Source organism: Eleutherodactylus coqui, chromosome 7, assembly GCF_035609145.1.
Source record: "Eleutherodactylus coqui strain aEleCoq1 chromosome 7, aEleCoq1.hap1, whole genome shotgun sequence".
Lineage (NCBI taxonomy): Eukaryota > Metazoa > Chordata > Amphibia > Anura > Eleutherodactylidae > Eleutherodactylus > Eleutherodactylus coqui.
Genome location: NC_089843.1, coordinates 228036578 through 228053190, shown reverse-complemented (window position 1 = coordinate 228053190; position 16613 = coordinate 228036578). Strand labels below are relative to the sequence as shown.

Sequence of the window (16613 nt, the reverse complement as noted above, 5' to 3'; positions counted from 1 at the left end):
GCTGATAGGAGGATTGATGCGTTTGAGCTGTCATGCTGGTGAAAGCTGTTGCAATTACCCTGGACGGCGAGAGTAACAAACAGAGAAGTCCTGAATCATATAAGACCTGATATATCACTGGAGGACAAGATGACCGGGCTCAGGCTCACGGAGGACAAGATGACCGGGCTCTGGCTCACGGAGGACAAGATGGCCGGGCTCTGGCTCACGGAGGACAAGATGGCCGGGCTCTGGCTCACGGAGGACAAGATGGCCGGGCTCAGGCTCACAGAGGACAAGATGGCTGGGCTCAGGCTCACGGAGGACAAGATGGCCGGGCTCAGGCTCACAGAGGACAAGATGGCCGGGCTCAGGCTCACAGAGGACAAGATGGCCGGGCTCAGGCTCACAGAGGACAAGATGGCCGGGCTCAGGCTCACAGAGGACAAGATGGCCGGGCTCAGGCTCATAGAGGACAAGATGGCCGGGCTCAGGCTCACGAAGGACAAGATGATGGCTGGGCTCAGGCTCACAGAGGACAAGATGGCCAGGCTTAGGATCACAGAAGACAAGATGACCGGGCTCAGGCTCACGGAGGACAAGATGGCCGGGCTCAGGCTCACGGAGGACAAGATGGCCGGGCTCTGGCTCACAGAGGACAAGATGTCCGGGCTCTGGCTCACAGAGGACAAGATGGCTGGGCTCAGGCTCACAGAGGACAAGATGGCCGGGCTCAGGCTCATAGAGGACAAGATGGCTGGGCTCAGGCTCATGGAGGACAAGATGGCTGGGCTCAGGCTCACGGAGGACAAGATGGCCAGGCTTAGGCTCATAGAGGACAAGATGGCTGGGCTCAGGCTCACGGAGGACAAGATGATGGCTGGGCTCAGGCTCACGGAGGACAAGATGGCCAGGCTTAGGCTCACAGAGTACAAGATGATCGGGCTCAGGCTCACGGAGGACGAGATGACCAGGCTCAGGCTCATGGAGGACAAAATAGCCGGGTTCAGGCTCACAGAGAACAAGATGGCCGGGCTCAGGCTCACAGAGGACAAGATGGCCGGGCTCAGGCTCACAGAGGACAAGATGGCCGGGCTAACGAAGGACAAGATCACCTAGCTCAGAATCACAGAGGACAAGATGGCTGGGCTCAGGCTCGCGGAGGACAAGATGGCCGGGCTCAGTCTCACAAAACACAAGATGGTCAGGCTCAGGCACAGAGAAGACAAAATGACCGGGCTCAGGCTCACGGAGGACAAAATGACCAGGCTTACGAAGGACAAGATCACCTAGCTCAGAATCACAGAGGACAAGATGACCGAGCTGAGGCTCACAGAGGACAATATGACCGGGCTCAGGCTCACAGAGGACAAGATGGCCAGGCTCAGGCTCACGGAGGACAAGATGGCCAGACTTAAGCTCACGGAGGTCAAGATGACCAGGCTCAGGCTCACGGAGGACAAGATGGCCGGGCTCAGGCTCACGGAGGACAAGATGGCCGGGCTCAGGCTCACGGAGGACAAGATGGCCGGGCTCAGGCTCACGGAGGACAAGATGGCCGGGCTCAGGCTCACGGAGGACAAGATGGCCGGGCTCAGGCTCACGGAGGACAAGATGGCCGGGCTCAGGCTCACGGAGGACAAGATGGCCGGGCTCAGGCTCACGGAGGACAAGATGGCCGGGCTCAGGCTCACGGAGGATAAGATGGCCGGGCTCAGGCTCACGGAGGACAAGATGGCTGGACTCAGGTCTCTTTCACACGGGCTACAAAATCATCACTACAAAAAGTATGTATGTGAAGCTTAGGGCTTCTTTCACATGAGATGTTTTGTAGCCTTAAAGGGGCTCTGAAATTAAAAAATTTTTTTTTTTTACTTGCCTTGCCTGTACAGGACCGATCGCCAGGCATGTCCCCTCCATCGGGCATCTTCTTCTGTGGCTTCTAGAAGCAGAGCTGGAATGGTTAAAATGACTGCTTCCTGCTCTGCTCCGTCCGTCAGCCACTTCTGAGGTGAACGGACGGGCGCCACATCCCAAGCAGTGCTTGCTGTGGGCGGCCCGTCCGTCCTGGCTGAACTCCCAAGTGCTGCGTGTGCGCAGTGGAGAGGCGGGCCGTCCTGACTCCTGTCAGAGGGCACCTATCTTCTGCGCATGCGCGGATTTCCAAAGGTGGGGGCGGCTCGTCGGAGAAAGAAGAAGAGCCTGCTGGGAGATGACCCTGCTGCACAACAACAACAGGAAAAAAGGTAAGTCTAAGATTTTTATACTTTAGCAGCCATTAAACCGTGGGTTCCCTGTGTCCATTAGACCAGGAACCATGGCTGCTAAAGCATAAAAACATTATGGTTTTGTAGGGATGATTTTGTAGCCCGTGTGAAAGAGGCCTAATGCTTGGACAGATCAGCGGCAGAAGAAGAGCCGGCGCCAAAGAACACGATGGCTGATACTGCCAGAGCGGATACTGGCACGGATATCACATAATTGAAAGAAGCAGCGCAAAACCAAAAAACATGGAGGGAGCTTGGCTGTGGGGTCATTAACTAGTGATAGATATATATATACACCTTCTATGGGAGGGATGGTCGGTGAGTGTATACAGAACAGCATAACTCTTGGAGGGATGACTTCCTCCCCCATTACTGGGCTGTGAGAGCGAGAAGCTGGTTACTATCAGCCTGATCCTCCCCTCTAGTGAGCCGTGCGGCGGGCGGTCACCTCACCTGCTGGCGGCCCTCCAGCCTCACCTCACACCTGTCTGGATCACTCAGCCCCTCCCACAGCCCCCTCTGTCTGCCGCATGCACAGACGATCACGTGGAGCACACCTCGCCGTTTCTGAAGCCCTATTGGTTGGCGCTTTCTGCCGGGGACACTGTGATTGGCTGAACAGCCAAGTTCACGTGAAGGGGGGCGTGGGACTGAGCGCCGGCTACTTTAACAATGAGGGCGCTGAGTGTTGGACAAGTCCGCTCAGTTGTTGGAGGAGATCGGGAGTGCGGCGGTGGCCGGGATGGAGAACCCCACTGCCTGCAGCATGTTATACGGTCCACCCCGCTCCAGCGCTGCCTTCCCCGGACTGTAGAGAGGGGACGCCGCGGTAAGCTGTGCGGAGCCCCCTGAGGTCAGCTTGTGTTATCAGCTGTCAGTATGTGGGTCAAGTCCAGGAAGGAGAAGGCAGCTGATAGGCAGGGGTGCTCACCTGGGTTGGGGGGCGAGGAGGGAGACCCCTGGCGGTTGCAGCCTGCGCTCAGCAGGGTTGGGGGCGGGGAGGGAGACCTCTGGCGGTTGCAGCCCGCGCTCAGCAGGGTTGGGGGCGGGGAGGGAGACCTCTGGCGGTTGCAGCCCGTGCTCAGCAGGGTTGGGGGGTGGGAAGGGGGACCCCTGGCGGTGGCAGCCCGTGCTCAGCAGGGTTGGGGGGTGGGAAGGGGGACCCCTGGCGGTGGCAGCCTGCGCTCAGCAGGGTTGGGGGCGGGGAGGGAGACCTCTGGCGGTGGCAGCCCGCGCTCAGCAGGGTTGGGGGCGGGGAGGGAGACCTCTGGCGGTGGCAGCCCGCGCTCAGCAGGGTTGGGGGCGGGGAGGGAGACCTCTGGCGGTGGCAGCCCGCGCTCAGCAGGGTTGGGGGCGGGGAGGGAGACCTCTGGCGGTGGCAGCCCGCGCTCAGCAGGGTTGGGGGCGGGGAGGGAGACCTCTGGCGGTGGCAGCCCGCGCTCAGCAGGGTTGGGGGCGGGGAGGGAGACCTCTGGCGGTGGCAGCCCGCGCTCACCCTGGTTTGGGGGGTGGGGAGGGGGGACCCTCTGGCGGTGGCAGCCCGCGCTCACCCTGGTTTGGGGGGCGGGGAGGGGGGACCCTCTGGCGGTGGCAGCCCGCGCTCACCCTGGTTTGGGGGGCGGGGAGGGGGGACCCTCTGGCGGTGGCAGCCCGCGCTCACCCTGGTTTGGGGGGCGGGGAGGGGGGACCCTCTGGCGGTGGCAGCCCGCGCTCACCCTGGAGCTAAGGGTCTCGGTCTCTCTGCTCTGGTATTAGGAGAGAATGTGAAACAAATTGGGGAGAAAAAAAATCTTTCCGCCCTCCAAAAACTGAGCAGAAATGTAGCCTGATTGGTGGGGGCTCCTATAGCGAGCCTTCATAATGGGGAGCGGGTGACGCTGATATTTCCCTCCCGCCATATTGTAATTCTGTCCGTACATGGAGTTGTCTAGACCTTCCTGAGCTGTAATCATAGATTTCCATCAATGAGGTGTGCTGCGGGGCCTACATATCCCCAGTACATCTATGGAAGGACTACTTCTGGGTCTTCCCAATACTCCACTAGATCAGCTGATGGTGTTAGACCTGGTTACATAAGGCCTCTCTCACACATGGATGCAGCAAAGCGCAGTGATTTCTATTGCCGTGCTTTGCCACAATTCTTACCTGCATGGCACACATTGTGATGGGTGATGAGCCGCACTAAATGCCTAAAATCTGTGCGTGCGTCCTTTTTTTTTTTCCCCTCCCTCTTCTGACATCACTAACGGACTTTAAACCTGCACATACATCTACACTGACAGCCAGGCTCCTGCTCTAACTGCTGGGAATGGAGAAACCTCAGACCCTGGCAGATTAAGGCTGGGTTCACACAGGATGGAAATCTCCATTTTTGGCGCAGGTTTTGAAAGCTGCTTTCAGCCTGTATTCTGCTGAGGGGTCTCTCCCCATAGAGCGAAGAGTCTGCAGTGGGAAATGCCAACGTTTCTCCTCCCACACAGTGAATAGAACCCATTGATTTCAATAAGTTTGTTCACTCGAGTGTCTTATTATTTTTTTTTAATGCTTTTTACGATTGCATGGGAAGACTGCCCTATAGGCAGAAAAACGGAAGGCAGCCACGTATTTTGATTTGTTTTATATGCTGTGTATTCACGGACCAAAACGCACATTCTCCCGTGTGAATACTCCCTAAAAGCAGAAACAGGATTTGCTTCCTAAGCCCCTGCCCCCTATCTGTGCACTGAGCCCCCTACCCCAGCGGCCCGCTGTCAGTTGTCTTCTGCTTCGCAGAACCTCTAAAGTCTGATCTGTTACATTGTCTTGTTTCGCTCTTGTACTTGTAGTGCCCACAGCTTCCACTAGGTGGCAGTGTCGGTCTGTAGAAGTGAGCAGCAGGAGACGAGGGGTGTGTTCCTGCATACGTGTTGTACTAATTTCCGCTTTTTCTCTCCACAGACAACGGACTGCTGCGCTCTTCCCGCAGTCAACTGTTTCCATGTGTGATCAATGCCCAGGATTGTCTCACCGATGAGTGCAACCAGGTAAAACCTGCAGCCCGGCTTGGTCTCTGCTCCTTCACTTGTGCGCCCCTGTGCTTGCTTTCCACTTGTCAATGTCTATAAACTTATTTAGCTTTTGCTGAATTTCATTTAGTTTGCGCAGTTACCATTTTAAGGACTCTTGGGCCTCATCCACGGTACAATTAAGATTTTAAATCCGCAGCGTTTTTCCCGCAGGTGGATCCGCACCCCATAGGGATGCATTGGACACCCGCAGGTAGTCAAATACCTGCGGATGTCATTTTTTTTCCCTGCAGGTGCAGGTCCCGCGTGCAGGAAAAAATCCGGACATGCTCCATTTAGGTGTGCAGCTCCTGCAGGCTTCTATTAAAGCCTATGGAAGGCGTCTGGATCCACAGGAGACCCGCGCCTGAATTAAAATCTCCTTCTCTGGGTGATGCAGGTCTTCCTTCCTTCGCGGCTGGAAACTTTTTCTTCGGCCCGGCGGATGTGCCCGGTGATGCATGCAGCCGGCGGGCCGAGCACATCTGCCGGGCCGAAGCAAGAAGATCCGGCCGCGAAGAAGGGAAGACACATACGGCCCGCAGCAGGTGAGTTTATTCTTATTTTCAGCCCTCATGTCTGCGGGGCAGGAGGGACCCGCTGCAGATTCTCCATGGAGAATCCGCGGCGGGCCTGATTTTCCCTGTGGACATGAGGCCTTAAGGATATCTGAGGGCAACTGCAGTCAGGCACAAATGTTACACTTTTGGTCCAGATTCTTGCCTATAGGGGATGGTATCGTAAGACCGTTTCCACGCCGCCGAGAAAATCGTGGGAAATTTGTGCGTTGTGAGACGCACGAATACGAACTCCATTCTTTTGAATGGGGTCATACACACAATTTACTTTTCTTCTCCCCTGCACCACAATGCAGGTAACAAATCGCGCATGTACTCTCCTGCGTGTGCTTACGTTATATCTCCCATTGTTCTCAATGGGGCTGGCGGCAGCATCGCACTGTGTGCCAGGTGCACGCAATGCCAGGTTTTCCCATTGAAAACAATGAGAGAAACTCCCTGATCATCCGCCATGGCTGACAGCCACGTTGGGCGATCGCTACTTCCCCCGACGTGATGCATGGCAATTTTGATATAAAAACTCCTCACATCCGTGGGAAAACCGCATGTTGGCGATTGAATCACGGTTTGATATCACACACTCGCCTCTGTGAAATTGGCGTAGTTAGTAATTTGAGGGGCAGAAAGCACTTTTCGGAACCAGAAAACCTGTAGAACAGTTGTCTCTTCCCTTCCCCCGCTGCTCTAGGTAGGACATGTCTCAGCAGATGGAGGCAGAAAGTAAGGGAAATGGAATGAAATAGACTAAAAATACAGTATTGAAGTATCGGAAACACTTATAAGCCAGAATAAGGAGTGCGATAACAGATCTGTCCTTCATACTTTTGATGATTTTGTATCTGGCTTCAAAAACTTGAAGATAAACTTTGCTGTGTAACGGCACCTCAACTCGTACCTAGTAATACAAACAAAACGGACTCTGCTGTAGTTGTCTAACTTTTTTTATTTTTTCTGAATTATTTATTTATTTTTTTTAAGGATGGGGTTGCCTAGACAAGTCCAGCACTAAAGGTGCTTTCCAAGCTGCACCAGCTGTCAGAGCAGAATCTGCGGCTCCCTCTATATAGCTACCGGCACTCATATTTGCAGATGTAGCTCCTTTAAATTAATGGGAGCTGTGCTTGTGATTAAACTGCAGGCTGGCGTCCCAGGAGACTTGCGCCAGCCACTACACTGGTCAGACCACGGTGTAGCCTGGCACTGACAGCTGGTGCTGCCTGGGAAAAAAAACCATACACTTTTCACTAGAGGAGAGAAGTTATTGAAAGTAGATTAGCAGCAAGTTCGAAGACCTTCACAATGTTTTACTTTTTTTGTGTATTTTAAATTTGTGAAAATTTAAAAAGGTCACCAGAAAATGTGGTTTATAGAATGTCACTTTCTGATGACTTTCCCTTTAAAACTGGCCACAGCTATGCAATAGCTGGTGGCTATCCTGCTCACTTCTTCCATAGACCTTGCTAAGGCTTACTGCCATGCTTAAAGGCATCTATTATGCATTGATCTGCTTCTCATAACTGCAGAGTGTACCTGAAGGCCCTTTTACATGGCCGAGCATCAGCCACGTTCTCACTGGATTCCAGTGTAAATGTAGGCAGCCATTGGACAAACTATATTCGATGTTTGTTTCACCTGCCTCCATTCGCAGTAATCTCTGGCCCTCTATTCCTTCACTCACGGAGATCCTCGCTCCTGTATGAAAGCACCGGAGGCAGTAGCAGCTTATTCTGACAGGAGGGGAATCTAAACAAAATGCGGCTTAATCATGAGATTGGGCGGTGATCTTCTTAATACTTCCCTTCCGCTGACATCACCAGTACGGCACCCATGAGTTTCTGCAGGTCTGTATATGGCGACATCTGCACTTGAGCCAGTCTGTGGGCCATTGATTAGCGACGATTAGTAAAGATGTTTACTATGTGTGTGCTACAACTCTTCTCCCGTTGGCTGTGTGATATGCCGATCCCACCACACATGCAACCGCAGCTGCAGATGAGCGCTATAGCTGCAGCATTCACTTCAGTCAACATAAGAAGATCTTATTGACTGACTGCGGTGTCCATTCTCAGAGTTGAAGAATTGTGGTGCACCTCTAGTAAGGATGAAGGGCTGGCCCACTGAGGCCTCAGATGTCCCCATACAGACTGCAAAGCTTCGTAGGTGCTGCATACATGTCAGTGGAAGTCTTGAGAATTTCAGTCAGCTTAAACAGTCGCTGGATCGTGGGCTTGTCGTTCCGTGTAAACGCTCCCTACTCCACATAAAAGCCTGTGATCCAGGGGTTAAGCCTGTCAGTGTTTTTGTTTTTTTGTTTTTTAAACTTCACTTTTTTTGGCCTTTAATACTATGTTAGTAATCTGATGGCAAACCTTTTTTTTTTTTCCTTCCTTCTTCCCTTTAGTGTTCTGGACGTCCCCCCAGATAAGCTTGCCATGGCTGTGGATATTGCTATGAAGTTTTATTTGCGTTCGCCAACCAAGAAGCGAGACCACTTGGAGTGCAGTAAACCTAAACCACTCAGGCCTCTGAGGTCATGTATCCAGCTAAACAACGCAGCCTTGCACGCAGCAAAAAAAACCCAGGGGGATAAAGTTAAAAAACGGGTTTCCTTTGCGGACAGCAGGGGTTTAGCCCTTACAATGGTAAAGGTGTACTCGGAAGACGATGATGATGAACCTTTAGAAATCTCTGTCAACCTAACGAAGCTCATCGACCAGATCGTCAACCTGACTACTTTGGAGAAGGAGCACCTTGTTTTGGCCTTTACCCAACCTGCAGCGGACTACTTGGATTTTAGGAACCGTCTCCAGACAGACTATGTGTGTTTAGAAAACTGTATGCTGAGAGAGCGATCGGTTGTTGGCACGGTGAAAGTCAAGAATCTCGCCTTCCAGAAATGTGTCAAGATAAGAATGACTTGTAACTCTTGGCAAACTTTTATGGATCACGAATGCCAGTACGTTAAAGACACTTATGGCGGCTCTGATAGGGACACGTTCTCCTTTGATATTGCCCTGCCACCTAACCTCCAACCAAAAGAGAGGATAGAATTTGCAATTTGCTTTGAATGTAATGGGAAAACGTACTGGGACAGCAATAAAGGACAGAACTACAGAATAATGCGCCCGGCCTTTCAGAGCCCTCGCGGTGAAGCTGAATCGAGTTCTTCTCTAGACCAATTTGGAAGTCCCATGTGCTCCCATGGTATATTTCCGGAATGGTCCAGCTACTCTGCGTTCGACAAACAAGGACCTTACTACTAAAATAGCCTAAACGGAGAAGTGACCCCCAAGTTGCAGTGGAGCCGGGCCAACTCTAGGCTTGGGATGTAACATGGCATTGGTCGGAACTCATAACTTCTACTAGGCTATATGGTAACTGGCTCCCAGTAAAGTGTGACTTTGCCAACTTTACGAAGTCCCAATTGGACCACCTGTGTAAGTTATGGGGTCAAAGCTATAAAATGCTGCTAATTTCCCTCCATTACCCCCAAGAGCTGCTAATCTTAATGATGTTACATCCTTGTCTTGATTCCTTAGACTTTTATCATGTGCATTCCACTAGAATGCCTGGGTGGTGGATGCTGCGCCAAAGCTTACTGGCTCTGCTTTACTGTGGATTCCAAGTCTGTCGAAGTATGTAATTGGGTTAATCCCACCAGATTCTGCTCAGGTGAAATATTTTATAGTCTGCAGGAACTGAGTTATTAAAAGTTTGTTTGCACTGCCCCGCCCTATGCGCATATACTGCACCTGTTCTTACGACACTTCGGTGGTGCTGGAGTAACAGACGGTTTTAGGTTTGTTTTAACTGTTGATGATCGGATTTAATAGAAGCCTTCTATTTGGCAGATTCAGGTACTTCTCGGTTCTGTAAAGCTCTACTTTTATGATCCTGATCTGTACTTGCATCACATGATTTGTACATTTTGTCTTCTCACAAAGATCTGTGCCTTAAATGGTTAACTTGGACATCTTGGAACTTCCACTGCACATTTGCACATGTATACTTCTGCATCTTGTTTCCTTCGGTGTAATTTTACCAGTTGATGCATTTTTGAATATTTTTATACTTTTTTTTTTTTTTTTGGGTGGATGCTGGTGTCCACTTAGTCTAAAGCTCAGGGGTGTAGACACTTTAGGGGGGAGTTTTATTATGATCAGCGTTTCAGAAACGGTTACATATATCACTGCTAGTGCCTATGGTATGAGGAGGCACATGCCTCTTTATAGATTGGGCAATTGCTGTGCCAATACAGAACTCTATGCCAACCTGGAGCTGTCATAGGGTTCTGGCATAAACTATACATAAATGAGTTTGGGGCAGCCACACCACTTTTACGGGAAATTGGCATGGGCACGGGTCAAAGACTTGCAAGATGTTAAATCTCACCCCAAAATCTTCTTACTGCTTAAATACTTATTAGAATTGGGCAAGCACAGAACACTGGGCATCTTTTTATATATGATCAGCGCTGTTCCTCCAACAGAGATGGCACGGCGCAGGAAAATCTGACTTTTCAGAGTCCTGTGCATGCGCTATACAATACAAGTCTGAGAGTGCATGCACAAGTCTTAGAAGGGACAGAATATTAAGGTTTTTTGCCATTTTTACATTAGCACAATTTTTTTAAATTGTGCTTTAAAAATTAATAAAGCAGTCTTTTATAAATGGCATCTGAATTCTCTGCAGGGTCTCTTGCCTCTGACTGACGACATGTTGGTGATGAGGTGACCATAGAGGATTACAATTTCATCTAATGCATGGCCAGCTTTATCTCCACCTCCTGTGACACGTGAAAGTCGCTCCTATTTTGTAGTATTTGTATGGATGTGTAGATGTCTCGCCCTAACCAGACGGTGCCTTCTAATGTTTCTGCATATTTTAAGAGAAAGCTAACTTTGTACACAAGTCATCGGGGACTACGTCACTTTATAATCACAAGTCAATATTGGAATGTGTCTATTTTTTAGAATGGTTTTTAAACTGAATTGTAATAAAGATGAAGTGTTTAAAGGAACAATGTGATAACGAGGTCTTTGTCCGCTACACACATCACTCACCAGACAATATCCGTTTGTTCAGTGGCACTTGTCAACTTTTTAAGCAGGTGCATATATCTATCTCTATCACACATATTACACACACCCTGGTGAATGCACAAGTTTAGAATGTATGGTGTCTAGCACTTTGGAGAGGGAGCAGCAGGGACTGCCCGATAGCCATTCTTAGTAAGAATAAGGCTACACCGACTTCTTGTCGTAAGACTCCATCTTTATTGAGTTATGGTTGTAACTCACAGGAATGTACTTTGTCGCATTCAAGTCACTTGCACAGTCTATCAGAGAATCCTATAGACGACCCTACAAGAGGGCATCCGCTATGTCTAGAAGAAAGCGGGTTTCATCACAACACACAAGGGGGTTCTTTACTGTAAGAGCAGTGAGACTGTGGAACTCTCTGCCTGAGGACGTGGTGAAGGCAAAATTCATTGAGGAGTTTAAGAGGGAACTAGACGTCCTTCTTGAGCAGAAGGATATTACAGGATACAGGCATTAGGTGACCAGCAGGGTGGTTGTTCTGGGTCTCATATTCAGGTAGGAAATATCAAAGATTAAGCCAGGGATTATTCTGATTGCCATTATGGAGTCAGGAAGGAATTTAACACGCACGCACACGCTTCTGCCCCTTGCTTTTTTTTTTTTTTTTGCCTTCCTCTGGATGAACAAGGGGCCGAGGCAGGTTGAACTAGATGGACATTGTCTTCATTCAGCCTAGCATACTAGATTACCCTATACTTGCCTACATAAGTCTGAATTTGTTCTGAGGTGCCAGACACGGCCTGGTTTAGATGGATGTGCGTATGAGGCGCTAGTTGAGCCCATACGCTGAGGGACATCCTTTCTTGATGGCTGCTAGAAGCCTGGTCACCATAACTGATGAGAGTCCCAATTTGCCTGATAAACACTAGCAATGTTCCTATTCAGCTAAAAAAAAAAATACATGGCCATTGCTCAAGTGGTGGTGCTAGACAGTGAGGAAAATGGTGTCCAGCAGGGGACCTGCAAATCCAGTCAGACCCGTGCAGTTCCCCATCTTGGCCAAATGATCTTCACATAGCAGATAATCAGAACTCTGATACCCAAATTCAAGGGGGTGGGAGATGTGGCCATGGAGAAACAGTCTGCCTTTAGTCACCATAGTATGGATTTCTGCAGTGAAGGGCATCTCCCACACAATGCCCACTAACTATCATGCCAATTAAAGAGAGGTAGCATCCGATACTCCCCTTTGTAATATCGTCACGTGAAGGCAATGATAAGAGAACCAGATAATTGGGGAAAGCTATAGTCCCTGGGAAGCACCTATTGGGCTCGTAAAGAAGCAAGACTGTGGCAATTATCATAAACAACACACAGATGCTTATCTGTTACCACACATAGGAGTCCTTAACTGCCCTGGGTACAGCTACATATTTCTCTACCCTTGATCTGACCAGTGGCTATTGGCAAGTCCCAATGAGTGAAGCTGATGGAGAAAAGACTGCCTTCACTACCCCATGGGCTTATTTGAATTAAACGGTATGCCCTTTAGACCCAGCAATACCACGGGTACATTCCAGAGATTGATGGAAAGGTGTTTAGGTCACAAGAAGTTTGAGTCAGTCTTGTCATATCTGGATGATGAAATTGTGTACTCTAAAAATGAAGATCACTTGCAGCATTCACAAGAAGTCTTTCAGATCTTGGTTAATCATGAAGCCTAGGTCAGCTGGAGGCAGCTCTGCGTATAGAGAGCCATGGAGGGAGAAGAAAAACTTCACCCTCTGCCACCACCGACAGGAGTTCCTGCCTCTGGTTGTAGCCTCTGCAGGCCGGGGGCCTTGATTAGAGTGTAACCCAGCTAGAGGTGGCTCTGCCTACAGAGAGGCTAAAACACCCATCTCCAGTCATGGCCTGTACAGGCCCAAAAGCCAGGGGCTCCTTTAGAGCCTGCTCTCCAGGATATACAAAAGGCCAGGAGAGATGGCCTATAGAGAAATTGTGTGGAGAGGGGCAAGTTTTACTCCTTGCCCATGTGCCCAGCTTCTAGTCCTAGCCTATACACCAAGGGCTAGGGTTATTGCTAGCCCAGCAGGAAGCATCTGCGCCAGCCACCATCGGAGACTGAAAAAGAGCTGGCCCAACACCAGATCCCCAGCCCGCGAAGGGACGACTAAACTGCAGGGAAAACAAAAGTAACATGCACGACCAGCAGCTACGGATAGCGCCGCTCTATTTCACTTTATCTTCTTGGGAAGAGGGGGTAACTGTCAGATGCAGCACTGGTCACCCCCCTTGCTTTGGGAACCTGCTGAATTCAAAAATGTAATCAGAAATCTTCTATCACCCATGGTTTTTGCAGGACAGCATTTTTGTTATATATTTTTTGTATATACATATTGAGATACAGTAATCTATCAATTTTTTTTTACTACAGATCGTGTCCACAACATTGTGCCAATATGCCAAGGGGTTTCGTAAATATTCCAGATACCTCCTGCTACAACTAACTTTAAAATGTTGTTTTCTGTGTGCGTGGGATAGCAGACAGGGAAAGGCATTACATCAAAAAGAACGGACCAAACAGTGAACCCCTTTACTCCAGGACTTAAAACGACTGCACATCCTCCACTGGTCAAGTCTGAAAATATTTAACACCATTAGATATTAAACTGGGATTAATGAAGAACTTTGTCATGGCAATGGATCGAAATGCTGCTGGATTTGCCTATTTAAAGCAAAAATTTCCTTGCATGAGTGATGCAAAAATTAAAGAAGGCATATGTGTTGGACCACAAATTTGAGAATTACTGAAGGATGGGAATTTTGAAGATCTCTTCAATGAAGTTGAAGCAGCAGCATGGAATTCTTTTAGAACTTATTGGGAAACGTCAAGGCCAAAAACTAGTGACTTAATGAACTCTTGCTTTCCTACAAAACACTGGGATGTAACGTCTCTCAAGATCCATTTCCTCCATTCACATCTGGATCTCTTTCCAGACAATCTTGGTGCAGTTAGCAATGAGCATGGTAAGAGGTTTCATCAAGATATCTCAAGCATGGAGAAGCAGTACCAAGGCAAATGGAGTCCCAGTATGCTTGCTGATTACTTCTGGACACTCGAGAGGGATGTAGCACAATAGCAGAAAATCCTCTGCCACCACATTTTTTTTCATGTTGGCCTCTGTATTAAAATAAACATTTTTCTAAAATTTCAAGTGGGTGTCACTAAGAAACCTTGCATGATAAACAAAAAACTAAAAGTATATTTGAAATCACCACAAAAAGTTACATTGAGACAACATCTTGCTTCATTTGTGACAAAATTCATATTTTTTTGTAGACCAGTGTAATTAAAGGACAGAAGACCAGTAGAGCAGGAGGTCAGCCTCCCACAAGACACTAAGCTAAAATGGATTTAGTTCAGTGCCAGCAGGAGGGATATAACTGGAAGGAGGGACTAACTTTTTGTTTACTTCGCATCAGCTCCCAGTGGCAGCACCTATACCCAAGGTAGTCTGTGTCCCCTAATGATTCCTTCTGACAACGTTCACTGTGTGGGATAATGTAAAGAATTTCAGGGAGCCTGAACTTGCTGAAACAACTTCTATACTTTATTAAATACAGCTCAATACATCACGGCAGGGATGTGCCCAGAGAGGCCGCGTCACGGCAGAGATGTGCCCAGAGAGGCCGCGTCACGGCAGGGATGTGCCCACGGAGGCCGCGTCACGGCAGGGATGTGCCCACGGAGGCCGCGTCACGGCAGGGATGTGCCCACGGAGGCCGCGTCACGGCAGGGATGTGCCCACGGAGGCCGCGTCACGGCAGGGATGTGCCCACGGAGGCCGCGTCACGGCAGGGATGTGCCCACGGAGGCCGCGTCACGGCAGGGATGTGCCCACGGAGGCCGCGTCACGGCAGGGATGTGCCCACGGAGGCCGCGTCACGGCAGGGATGTGCCCACGGAGGCCGCGTCACGGCAGGGATGTGCCCACGGAGGCCGCGTCACGGCAGGGATGTGCCCACGGAGGCCGCGTCACGGCAGGGATGTGCCCACGGAGGCCGCATCACGGCAGGGATGTGCCCACGGAGGCCGCGGTTCAATCTTAACTTCAGATCTTAGTCCTCTCATCTCCATCATGCATTGTGCTACTTTAAAAACCTTTTCTTAAAATGCTTTAATGGTAGAAAATCAACTTGAGTGCCTCGCGCATGCACCGGCCCAAAGAAAGAAGATCCGGCCAAGACGGAGAGAAGATGAAGCCGCGGTGAAAGGAAGATCTGGAGCGGGTGAGTAAATTCCGGTTTTTGTCTCCCGCGGATCTAGAAGCCGTCGGGAGCCGTCCTCGCGGGAGACCCACACGAAAATGGAGCATGGTCCAGATTTTTTCATGCTCCATTTTTTTTTTTAAATCACTTTTATTGACCATCCGCAGGTATTTATCTACCCGCGGGTGGTCAATGCATCCCTATGGGATGCGGATCCGCGGGCAGGAGAAGAGTTAAAATCCGCTGCAGATTTTAATTCTTCTTTTGCCCGTGGACATGAGGCCTAAGACCTGAAGTTAAGATCGTGACGCGTCCTCCGCGGGCCCATCGCTGCCGTGACGCGTCCTCCGCGGGCCCATCGCTGCCGTGACGCGTCCTCCGCGGGCCCATCGCTGCCGTGACGCGTCCTCCGCGGGCCCATCGCTGCCGTGACGCGTCCTCCGCGGGCCCATCGCTGCCGTGACGCGTCCTCCGCGGGCCCATCGCTGCCGTGACGCGTCCTCCGCGGGCCCATCGCTGCCGTGACGCGTCCTCCGCGGGCCCATCGCTGCCGTGATGTATTGAGCTGTATTTAATAAAGTATGGAAGTTGTTTCACCAAGTTCAGGCTTCCTGAAATCCTTTACATTGTTGGACAAATAGCCATCTGGATCGAATGGCCATGAACTGATGACACTTCTATACCATACGGAGATCAATGAGTGCTAAGAAAAAAAAACAAGACGTCAGATGTGGAGGTGAGCTTTGACTTTATAGGTTTTTTACTTTGATTAGATCAGACTTTTACAAATGCGAATAAAAGTTTTTGTTTTACTATTATAAACGCAGGAAACGGTTTGTTAAAAACATTTATTCTTAGTTTACAATAAAAAAAAAAAATTGTTCACTTTTTTTGAACTTGTGATTGTCTGATTGCTTATACCATACACTGCAATACTTCAGCACTGAAGTATATGGCATTTCTGCTGCCATTGTATTAAAGCTGGCCCCAAGCAGTCTCTTAATAGGAAGAAATACATGGTAGCACTGGGCAGCCGCAAGATGCCCCGGCAGCTATGACACCCAGATAGTACCTCACCATCTCATTGCCAGGGGGTGAGGGCTGTTCGGGACCTCCGATTGCAGGATTTAAATGCCACTGTCAAATTTTAGTATTGTACTTTGCTTGATATTAACAATAGCCGGGCCAGGGAACACTATATGCGTCAAGGCTCCTGTAATAACAGGAAGCCGGTGTGAACAGAGCCTTCTCCGGTTCATCCGCGCATTTACCCAGTTTCCTTACACCTTTTAGCCCAGACTATACTTCTGAGGTTACTCCGCGCATTTACCCAGTTTCCTTACACCTTTTAGCCCAGACTATACTTCTGAGGTTACTCTAACTAGCAATTTCCAGATGTATGCCAAAAGGGGGCCCTTGTGGCATACACTT

The 16613-nt window shown here is 49.8% G+C and overlaps 1 protein-coding gene across 2 annotated transcripts; it reads left to right on the top strand.

Annotated features, from left to right (window-relative positions):
• Positions 1 to 2899: 2899 nt before the first annotated feature.
• On the top strand, positions 2900 to 10882 carry PPP1R3B (protein phosphatase 1 regulatory subunit 3B). Of its 2 annotated transcripts, none has more exons than XM_066574523.1 (3): positions 2900 to 3075; positions 5184 to 5269; positions 8270 to 10882. In XM_066574523.1, exons 2-3 carry the CDS (start codon positions 5235 to 5237, stop codon positions 9129 to 9131), a joined length of 897 nt encoding a protein of 298 aa, XP_066430620.1. In that variant the 5' UTR covers positions 2900 to 3075; positions 5184 to 5234; the 3' UTR covers positions 9132 to 10882. The 2 variants fall into 2 exon arrangements, with proteins under 2 accessions (XP_066430620.1, XP_066430621.1); XM_066574524.1 differs by having other exon boundaries at positions 2900 to 3099.
• Positions 10883 to 16613: the final 5731 nt, after the last annotated feature.